Source organism: Hypomesus nipponensis, chromosome 1, assembly GCF_054491055.1.
Source record: "Hypomesus nipponensis isolate SF chromosome 1, ASM5449105v1, whole genome shotgun sequence".
NCBI classification, from domain to species: Eukaryota; Metazoa; Chordata; class Actinopteri; order Osmeriformes; family Osmeridae; genus Hypomesus; species Hypomesus nipponensis.
This window is the reverse complement of record NC_140361.1, coordinates 15,132,819-15,143,740: the sequence shown is the minus strand read 5'-3', so window position 1 is coordinate 15,143,740 and position 10,922 is coordinate 15,132,819. Positions and strand designations below refer to the sequence as shown.

Below are 10,922 nucleotides of genomic sequence, written 5' to 3'. Positions count from 1 at the left end.
GTTAGGTTGAACTTCATCACCATGTCTCTCAATAGGATGTGACCCCTCTTTCAAACATGTTTTAATACCCCCAACATAAATGTTGTCACCATGACCTATGCTGAAATTAGTTGTTACCTATTAATATTAGTGGAAATTCTTCCAAAATTGGAACTAATAGACACGGAAAATATGTCGTGTATGATATGTAGGACATCCAGACAAATCCTAAGAGAAGTTCACTGCATGTTCTCTTCTGTGAGGTCAGAAGAATGTATTATTACACTGTGCAATACTGCCCTCTTCAGGTGAGTTCTCTACATGCTGCCTATGTGAATTACCATCCATTGAGCACCCCGGGTTGGTGCATGTTTGTACTTACCACTTTATGGTGCCTGGTGCAGTAGTCTATGTGCAGGTCCTGGTGTTTTCTGATGGCAGTCTCTAAAGCCTTCTTCAGGTCCAACGCCTGTCTTAACAACTGATCCTGACCCCCTGCTCTGGTAAACACCTGGACACAAACACACAGGTATGCATTCACACACAAAGTAATGAATGGTCTTTATGCTGCAATATGGTATTCCATGGGTTCAGTTTTGGAGTTCCACCTGGACACACACACAAACCCCTCACCTGGACCCAGGCCTTGACAGCAGGCAGGTGTTTGGAGCTAATTAGCTTATGGAGATCCTTAACTGTGGTTACCACAGCCTCATTCTCTTCCGTCTCTTTCAGACGCAAATCTGAAATTAGGTGGGTAACGGTGAGTGTGTGGCCTTGTGTGTGTGTGTGTACAGTATGTGTGTGTGTGTTCACCTGTGGAGAGGTTGAGGTCGAGACTGTATTTGTGAGAGATGAGGCCTGTGTTCCGTATGAGGGCGTCTTCATCCAGAACCTCTTCCATTTCACTCTCTTCGTCGCTAGACTCCTTCTCATCTCTCTCTTCGTGCAGGTCTTTGCTGCAGCAAGGCTGTTCATCACGGTCTATGGAGGACATTTCTGTCCCATCATGCGTCACCTGGACCGAAAACCTTTTCTCATTGGTTGATTCTGTCATCTCATTTGCTGGCTTTGAGGACTCTGAGCTCTGATTGGTTGATACTGGTGTTTCAGAGGCTGGTTCTGTGTTTGGATTGACTGGTGCCTCCCAAACTGAGAGGTCAAACTCAGAGGGCAGCAGCAGCTTCATACAGGTGTCCATCTCAGTCAGACACTCTTGTATCTCCTCACAGGTCATTTGGCACAGCCAGGAATTGAACTGGTGACCTTCAGATTACTAGCCCGTTTCCCTAACCGCTCAACCACCTGACTCCCCAGACGGTTTGACTGTGTTGGTGGAGTGGGGGTCAAGACCCAAACGCAGGAGATGTAGCCTGTCATAGCATGTCAAACAAGGGTTTATTTTTAAGCAAAAGCACACCTAAATTTAATTGCAGCACCCATAAAAATAATAAAAAATTACAAAAATTGAATTATGAATTATTATAATCTTAATTACGGCGAATCTTCAAGAATCAGAATCAGAAAGGGATTTATTCGCCATGAAAGTTTGCACAGACAAGGAATTTGCTTTGGCAGGAAGGTGCATACAGTAAACATATAGGAATCTCAAATTTAAATATGTGGTCTAACTATACTAAGGATACAAACGAGCAATACAATGGAATACAATTAAACTAAAATATACAATAAAATATAAGTAGCCATAAAATAAAATATAAGTTGCCAATTTACAATATAAACTACAATATAAAATACAAATATTACAGGAATTGAATGTAGTGCAAAATGTAAATAGTTTTAAGACATTAAGTCATTAAAGTCAGTGTGAGCTCTTGGCCTTGTTGAGGAGGCCAACAGCGGAAGGGAAGAAACTGTTTGTGTGGCGTGAGGTTTTGGTCCTGATGGACCGCAGCCTTCTGCCGGAGGGGAGTGACTGAAACGGAGTGTCCAGGGTGGGAAGAGTCCGCCACAATCTTCTTCGCTCGTCTCAGGGTCCTCGAGGTGTGCAGGTCTTCGAGGGAAGGCAGATTGCAGCCAATCACCTTTTCAGCAGTGCGGATGATACGCTGCAGCCTGCTCTTGTCCTTGGCAGTGGCAGCAGCGTACCAGGTGGTGATGGAGGAGGTGAGGATGGACTCAATGATGGCTGTGTAGAAGTGCACCATCATTGTCTTTGGCAGGTTGAATTTCTTCAGCTGCCGCAGGAAGTACATCCTCTGTTGTGCTTTCCTGGTGAGGGAGCTAATGTTCAGTTCCCACTTGAGGTCCTGGGAGAGGATAGTGCCCAGAAAGCGGAAGGACTCCACAGTGTTGACTGGAGAGTCACACAGGGTGATGGGGGTGAGTGGGGCTGTGTTCTTCCTGAAGTCCACAACCATCTCCACTGTCTTGAGAGCATTGAGCTCTAGGTTGTTCTGGCTACACCAGGTCACCAGGTTGTCTGCTTCCCACCTATAGTCAGACTCGTCTCCACCAGGGATGAGCCCAATGAGGGTGGTGTCGTCCGCAAACTTCAGGAGTTTGACGGACGGATGACTGGAGGTGCAGCTGTTGGTGTACAGGGAGAAAAGCAGAGGAGAAAGGACGCAGCCCTGGGGAGATCCAGTGCTGATGGACTGGGAATCAGAGACTTGTGTTCCCAGCTTAACGCACTGCTTCCTGTCAGACAGGAAGTCTGTGATCCACCTACAGGTGGAATCAGGCACGTTCAGCTGGGAGAGCTTGTCCTGAAGCAGAGCGGGGATGATGGTATTAAAGGCAGAGCTGAAGTCCACAAACAGGATCCTGGCGTAGGATGCTGGGGAGTCAAGGTGCTGTAGGGTGAAGTGGAGGGCCATATTAACTGCATTGTCCACAGACCTGTTGGCTCTGTAGGCAAACTGCAGGGGGTCCAGTAGAGGGTCTGTGATGGATTTAAGGTGTGCCAGCACCAAGTGCTCAAAAGACTTAATTACCACAGAGGTCAGTGCGACGGGTCTGTAGTCATTATGTCCAATGACTACAGGCAATGACTTCAATTGCTTCAATTAGTGTCAAATCTTGAGGTTAAGTATTTAGGAATTGCAATATCGAAAAACCTTATCAGAAGGGACGTCAATATATCAAACCGCATAACAGATGTGAAAAAATCCCGTAGTCGGTGGCTAACCAGGGACATTACAAATTTTGGTAGGGTTATTTTATCTAAAAGTGAAGGTATTTCATAATTAATTTGTCACTCCCTGTTTGGTAACTCAGTTATTTTCCAGTTTTTATGGAGGAATAAAACCCGCTAGTATATTAAAAGTTCACAGCTTGTAAAAGAGTATGGTAATGGTGTTGCTAAAGCCCTTTTTTTGAATCACTAGTCGGTACTTTTAAGATAAACTGGTTAAAATCCAGTTTGCTTCAGTTAGATTCCATGTGGTTCCATATTCCAAGGTCTTTGTTCAACCATCTTGGAGGTCTAGATCTTCTTTTAAATGCATTTGAGATAAACAAACTCCCCATCAAGCTATCAAATTTTTATAAACAGGCTCTCCAATTTTGGAAAAAGATTTTTACATATAATTCTTCTCCTCATGGCTAAACATGTGGAACAATAGGTCACAATTAATAGAAAATCAGTATTCGAGTACAAATGGTTTGAGAAAGTTATTGTGTTTGTCACTGATTTATTATATAGGTATGGTAACTTATGTGTTATTCAGACTTACTTAACCCTTGTGCTGCCTTCGGGTCACATGACCAAAAGGTTCATAACGAACCATCGTTGTGTTTACCCAATACAAAAGCAAATAAAAATAATTGTATTTTAACCGTCACAATGTGGGGGGTCTGAGACAGCCCAACGGTTAAAAGAAAATGCTTCACTTTGTTTTTGTATGCGGTAAAGTTGTCGCAAACGATGGTGGGTCACAATGACTGATGGGTCAGAATGACCCGAGGGGAACACAAGGGTTAAAAAATGTGCTTTAAATTCCTGTCATCGAAGGTTGATCCCTATATCATTGATTCAGCTAATGAGAGGAACCTTGATGTACACAAATGTTAAGGCTGTATTACCAAAACATGTTATTGACTCAATTCAATTTGATTGACAATCAACTCGCAGTGCACAATGTGTCGAGCATGTACCACTGAATTGTGTTGATTTTACACAGATTACTACATTACATTACTACTATTGATTGTTGTGACTTGTATGAAAGGAAATGTAATAATACGTTTATTTGTACTGTTTTGAGATCTAGTGTTTCATGACTACTACAGAGGTGTACATGCCCAAGTCCCAGAGTCTATAACCTTATCTACTGTGGAAAAAGCATTTTCAAAATGTATCAGGTGGCCGGTTTTCTCAAGGTTAAGGAAACACATTTTTAAGTATTTCATAAGATTTATCCTACAGCTATGTTTCTGAACATTTAAATTTAAAATGTTTTTAAAGATCTACGATATTCCAACCTTGGATACTTTTCAAATTATTTTTTTAATGGAAAACGTACATAGTTCTGTATCTAATAAATATTATTAGGCTTTTGGGTAAATACCATATCCATAGTAGTCAATGGAGAAACAGTAAGCGCACCATTACAGTACTTGGTTTTTAAAGGATTTCAAATAGTTTTATTTGTCCCTGAAAAATGTTTATTCTAGCAGGATTGCTAGACAAGTAGCAGCCTTTAAACATTTTTATTATTTTGAATAGTGATACTTTACTAGGATTTCGATGTCTTTGTATGCAAAACTTTGTATGCCTATTTTTAATTTATTTCCTTTTATTTACCTCTAGTAGACACTTTGTTATTTACTACTACTTCACTCATCCTCTACGACAAGTTGTATGTTTGTTTTTAGCACAATAGTAGTTTCCAATTGTTTCCATACAAATGAACGGTGGGGGGCAGGGTCCAAGGACCAAAATCATCTCAGCTGATAGGCTAGCAAACCGTGCGCTTGCTTAAGTTGAACCCTTATATTACAGACTCTATGGTTGGAGTGAGTTTGTGAGTCAGTCAGTCAGTCAGTCAGTCAGTCAGCCTGCTGCTAAGCTCGTGATTGGACAGTGTAGTTAGCTAGTGTCCTCTCTAGTAAGAAATCATTATTGATATTATGTGAACAACTTTTCTAAACAATACATTACAATGGAAAAAATAAAATGAGATCTAAAATAAAATATTTATAACCGTGTTGTGATCAGAGGGATTGGTAATAGTATTTTGAGCCCTTGCACTGAATCATTTACCATGTGACATCAAGTAAGTCTGTGAAGGTTCGGGGTTTAGGGTTAAGGGATTGGGCCTAAAGTTGGGAATCACTGAACTAGACCATTCCTGAGAAATGTTTAACATCAAGTTAAACATGTCTCAAGTGCCACCTATCAGCCAGAAACACCAGCACAAACTTGAGGTCCCTGAAGGCCTGTATTAAACAAAAAATGCTCCTAATCCTCACTGATTTACAAACGACCAAGTAGGAAACAGACAAGAAAAAAGGGACAGCTAAAAACTTGAATTTACTATAATCTGATGCTAATCTCAGCGCTCGAACACAAACAGCCTACATTCAGAAATGTAAGCGAACGTGAACTAGTGTGGATACTAGGGAAGACCAAATACTGTAGAAGTAGCACTATTTAATCGCACTTAACAACGGTAACAGACAAAACCTATGAGACAATATATTTGATATCAGTAGGCTACTTTCATAATCATGCACTATATTGTTTCAACTTTTTTTTACTAAATTACAACAGTGATAGGTATTAGCGCTTAGTTTTCTGAGGTAGACAGAGAAGCTAATCCTCTTTATAATAATATATTGAAGTCAAAAACAACACACAAAGTTAGAATAGTTTCTATATGGGACACTGAGTTGTCCAATAGTATATGAGGTCAGAAAGGCCTGGAAAGACAACCAGGACCGGCAGCACCAGGGTTATAAGGCAAGCAGGTAGATATTCCCAAACCTGTACTGGTGAAGGGATGTTCAGTACACAGGGCATCACAGGCAGTGCAGTTAGGTTCACGGAAGTGACTGCTAACTGGTGTGAATAGTCACAGTACAAAATATTGGATAATCCACCCAAGCACAAAAAATAGATCAAAAAGCACAAATTCTCAGAGAATAAAAATATAAAAGTGGAAAATATAAATGCATCAAAATTGGAGATGGTGATTTGGCTTGCACTTATCCTCAACTCAACAAAGTAGAATCCTTGAAGGTGCCCACCTATGCTTAAACAATAAATAAATGATAAAATAATGAATACTTATCCATAGAATTAGGCCACATAACAGACGTGTGACCAGACAAGAAAATAACTAAATGAGGTAGGGTCCCACAAAATCCAGTATTTTATTTTACCGGAAGTTCAGTTTGTCAGAGTTGTAGACATCTGCAGAGGAGGAAGGGTCTGAACTGGGAAAGAGGTCAGTGTGGTGGTTTAGTCTCTGAGGAAGCTTGAACTGAGTCTCAGAATCCAAAGAGAGGAAGTTGAAACCCAGAGAGAACGAAGGAGGATCCAGTCCTGTGGAGGTGGACACCTGAACGGAGAAAGATAAGAGAGGGAACATGAAACAAGGGGTCAAACTGTGTGAATGGCTTGCATAACACACACATACGAGTGCATGGGGTGACTTTAGATACCTGAGTGTGGGGGTCATCCTTAAGGGTCGTTGCGTCATTGGACTGGTTTTGCCACGTGCCAAAGAGAGAGCAGAGAGAGGAAAACATCCATCAGGTTTGGGTAAATAAACAAACATGAATGTTCGTGGAGTGAATAAGGCTCAATGTGCAGAAGGGAAAAGGATATTATCAGTGACCACCTACCGATGGATTGGGGGGAGGAGGAGTGGGCTGGTAGGGATACGTTGGGCCGGAGGGTGCTGCGGGGGATACTGTGACGACCGGTTCACTAGCATAACTCTGAAAATATGGGGGGCTGGGGTAACTTGGGCCTGAGGGTTGACTGGTCATGTGACAGGTTTCCTGTAAAATGTACACCAAAAAACCAACATGTTAAGCAAACTAGCTAAGGAACCAAATGACTGGTGCTTTGCCTTCTTCCCTCACCACCTCCCTCATTGTCTACAACACTTAACTTACGTCTTGGTGGACCACGACCTGCCCCGACCCTGAAGCAGAGGCGTTTCGTTTGGAGGCGTTCCTCTTACAGCAGCACTTCCTCACACAACAACAGATACCCACCAGGATAACGACTGAAACTCCCACAGAAATGTAAGTCTCCACAGAAATAAGAGCTGAAAGACAGGGAAATAAAGAATCACTTAGTGTTCAATATTGTATCTTAAAATATCAAAACATCCCTCCGTCAGAATGACCTAATCCCAAAAACATGGTTTTGTGTGTGGATGTAAAAAACAGGACAAAAACGTCTGGTATCTTTTACACACAGATTAATCTGTTTTGCCACTTACGTTTTACCTTCAGCCAAACTACTAAAGCCAAGTTGTTGTCCTGGTCTCTGAGCTCAAACTTGCCAGAATCCTGGTTCTCTAAATGTAACATTTGGAAACGAAAACCTCTGTCCCACTTCTCAAGCCTATTTCGGGTGGGATCGTCATACATCTCTCTTCCATTTCTAATCAGAAGTGTGGCCTCTGGGTCCCCTTCCTGAAAATAGTTGAGGTTGAACTGGGTGGAGTCCAGGAAGATATAGATGTTGAGTGTCTCACCACGTTCCAGAATGTACCGCTCAACCTGTTCTGAGAGAAAAGAGAAACATGAGAAAATGTTGAGTAAGAGACGATAGGATAAGAAAAACAACACACGGTATACCGAATGATGACCAACATTTACCAGACGGTAACAGTGCATGCGGTCACATACGTTTTAGGAAGTGAGAGCAATGGGGCAAAGCCTACAATCTGAGACCCTCACCTTTCACTTCCAGCTTTCTTCTGGACAGAAACCGCCCGTCGCTCTTTCTGAAGGTATAGAGGCCCTGATGCTTTTGGGTCACACGCGATACCACCCAGGAACGGCTTCCCATCCTCCCCATGCCCTCCATGCCAGCCTGGGTGTCTGTTTGATTCCAGAGTACCACTGGCTCAGAGGAAGATTTTAAGGTAGGAAGGAAGTCTAAGGTAGCTGGATTGTCAACTGTGTCAAATTGCCAGGAAGTTCTGTAACCGACTTCATCTTTGGAAAAACAAGCTGAAAAACAGAGGACGCTATAAGTGTTGGGATAGAACCTCAACATAATGTTGTGAAGAACCTCAATGGCTTCCCATGAACAAACAGCTGAAGTTTCAATGTGCCTGTATTAAATGCAGGTCCTCTCACCAGTAACTTCCAGTCTGAGGAGATCAAATGTAACGCCATCGTCATACATAACAGAGAAAATCCCATTGTCCTTTTCTGTTACATCTGGTATTCTCAAGGTCGAGAAGGTAGATTTGTAACGTGGGTCTTTTAGCTAGTGGGAAAAATTACAATGATTTAAAATTTTGCATTGAGAGCACATCTTCATACAATGTCCCAGAAGCATAACAACAATATGAAAAATATAGGGAAATAAATTGAATCATAATGTTGGTTGCTTTTCCAGTTAACAGGTAGTTTTGCTTACACCAGACTTAGAGATCAGTAAGTAAGTAAGACTTTATTTATATAACACATTTCATACAAGAACTGCAGCTCAAGGTGGCTCATAGAACTGGTTGCTATCTCAGATTAAATGTTAGTCAGAAGAGATGTCAAGGACAGCAGCACAATAAAAAAGAGTTGACTTTGTTTATTAGTCGAGCTGCTCACATCACCTCACCACGCCAGGCAGAGTGGTTGGCATGAGTGAAAAACATGTCTCTCAGATGGCCATTATATACATGAGCTGGACAGTACAGATATATTAACCACCAAAACATGCCCTTAAACAGTAAACATTCTCTGACTTAATGTCCAGGGGAAACGGCACCCTGATAATTCGATTAGTTTGGAGACCATCAGATGCTTCGCCTCTCCTCCAAGGGCTGCACACAGCACATTCCTAAATCTATATGAGCACTTCTAGGGGCCCAAAGATTGACCTCTTGACCTCATCAAATCAAATGTATTTGTATAGCCCTTTTTACACGCAAGCATGTCACAGAGGGCTTCACATACGCCCATAGAACTGCCCCTCAACCAACCTAAACCCTCAAGGAAGACATGGAAAAACTCCCAGAAAAACTCCCAATGGGAGAAAAATGGAAGAAACCTTGGGAGGAGCAATTCAGAGAGGGATCCCCTCCTCCAGAGACGGTTGGTAAGAGAGGAGCAGAACACAAGCTAAACATAGTCATACAATGTCAATGGGTTTTGAAACACCAAAATACATTGTTCGGCTTTATAGATGTTGGATGGGACCGGAAAACTCGCTCATAACTCGCCTCATAAGTCATGCAAGTCACTTACTGAGAACTGGGATTTTCACAAGAAAAGGTTGTGAAAACAATGGTTGTGCCCCGGACCAGGCTGGTTTAGAAGCATATTACCGTAATAACTGAGTTTGAACTACGTTGCTGGCTTTATGGAACTGAATGAACTTCAAATGAGTCCAACTAACTGACATAAATCTGGTTTATTTGGTTAAGTCGCTATATGGAACAGGCCTCAGGTCAGGCCTTCACACAGTTTGCCATAATAAGTTAATTTCAAACACTGCTCACCTCCAATTTGTCTAACACCAGTATCTTGGGTGATCCCTCGGGGTATGTTGGCTTGAAGAACAGCTTGGAAACTACTAAATGGTATTCGTAATCTGATGGGATAACATATTCTGCGCCATAACAGACAGTCTCCAAGACAGCCTCCAAAACAGCACCTGATATAGATAAAAAATTGTAATGCAAGAGGGGCTCAATAATTTCGTTTCCTGTAGACAGATTCCAATATGGGTATAGCTAGAGTAAGCGGCCCCATTGTCGACTATTAAAACTCACCAACGTTCCAGACCCCAATATAGTCCACAACCGTTTCTTCCGTTAATTTCTTAAAGAAGAATAATTACAAGCAGCTTCTTACTTTGAGATTTTAGTATGTAAATACGCTCTCAAACCGTAAGCTACGTGTAGCAGCTGCCTCCCGCAGCGTCAAACTTGACATTTCTCCATAAAGTGGTTGGGTGGACGATACTGTGGGGCCCCCCTGGCTCCGGTAACTGCTCAAATCAGGAAAATTAGCTCTACATTTGTAGGCAAAATCCTTATTGGATTTTTAAAACGGAATTTATAATATAGGTGTGTATTTATATATTAAAGTGCAATGCTGTGACTGACATCACGTTTTTGAATTTGTATTATATCGACATTTTGGTAAAATTTTGACGAGCGTCGAGAGCTAGGTGGACGATAATGGGACCCATTACGCTTCTAACGCTACTAGTAGTGCTAACTTTCATACTCACCAGCACAGCAACATGAGACACTAAGTAGAAAGCATACCGAGACAAACATGATCTGCAAGGCTAGAAACAATTACATTAGCAAACAACAAGACGACTCTGGGACGATATTTATCCAACGTGGGGTCGAACTCTGGTAGCTGAGGCTGAACTAAGTTAGCTGCTTTTCTTAGACCATACACCGAGTTTCTCAGGCTGGTACAGTGAAGTCAGCGCCATTTCAGATTTCAAAATAAAGGTCGAATTACATCAACATGACCTTGTATTTTTCAAACATGTTTTACTGGAATTGGTTATGTTTTTAATATAAGTGTAATTTCTTCCAAAATGGGAACTTATAGACAAGGAAAATATGTCGTGCGTGATGATCTGGTCGCATTATTTGTTCAATTGTTAGTTTGTTCTGTGGACGGCAGAAAAAAAACACTTTTGTTTTAAAAGTTTACAATGCTGTTGACGCTGTTTTCGCTGGCTTCAGTGTAGCCAACTGTCTGGAATGGGGCGTGCCTCTTCGTTTTCAGGTTCTGTGGGTTGGTGGCCATGGGCAGTGCCTGCG

The 10,922-nt window shown here is 41.8% G+C and overlaps 1 protein-coding gene and 1 long non-coding RNA gene across 9 annotated transcripts; both read right to left on the bottom strand.

The window, feature by feature from the left end:
- Positions 1-392: 392 nt before the first annotated feature.
- On the bottom strand, positions 393-921 carry LOC146302746 (uncharacterized). Its single transcript, XR_014731817.1, has 3 exons — positions 796-921; positions 613-722; positions 393-490 (listed from the first exon to the last, which is right to left on the bottom strand). It is a non-coding gene; the product is annotated as an uncharacterized LOC146302746 (long non-coding RNA).
- A 4,660-nt stretch (positions 922-5,581) lies between these two features.
- On the bottom strand, positions 5,582-10,795 carry LOC146302745 (uncharacterized). 8 transcript variants are annotated; one of them, XM_084696990.1, is made up of 11 exons: positions 10,370-10,685; positions 9,906-9,954; positions 9,633-9,787; positions 8,269-8,401; positions 7,864-8,139; positions 7,401-7,688; positions 7,069-7,223; positions 6,793-6,951; positions 6,610-6,651; positions 6,328-6,506; positions 5,582-6,192 (listed from the first exon to the last, which is right to left on the bottom strand). In XM_084696990.1, the coding sequence occupies exons 4-11, from the start codon at positions 8,315-8,317 to the stop codon at positions 6,162-6,164; spliced, it is 1,179 nt and encodes a 392-aa protein (XP_084553116.1). In that variant the 5' UTR covers positions 8,318-8,401; positions 9,633-9,787; positions 9,906-9,954; positions 10,370-10,685; the 3' UTR covers positions 5,582-6,161. The 8 variants fall into 8 exon arrangements, with proteins under 8 accessions (XP_084553116.1, XP_084553075.1, XP_084553090.1 ...); XM_084696949.1 differs by lacking the exon at positions 9,906-9,954 and having other exon boundaries at positions 6,610-6,627; positions 10,370-10,795; XM_084696964.1 differs by having other exon boundaries at positions 9,906-10,685.
- Positions 10,796-10,922: the final 127 nt, after the last annotated feature.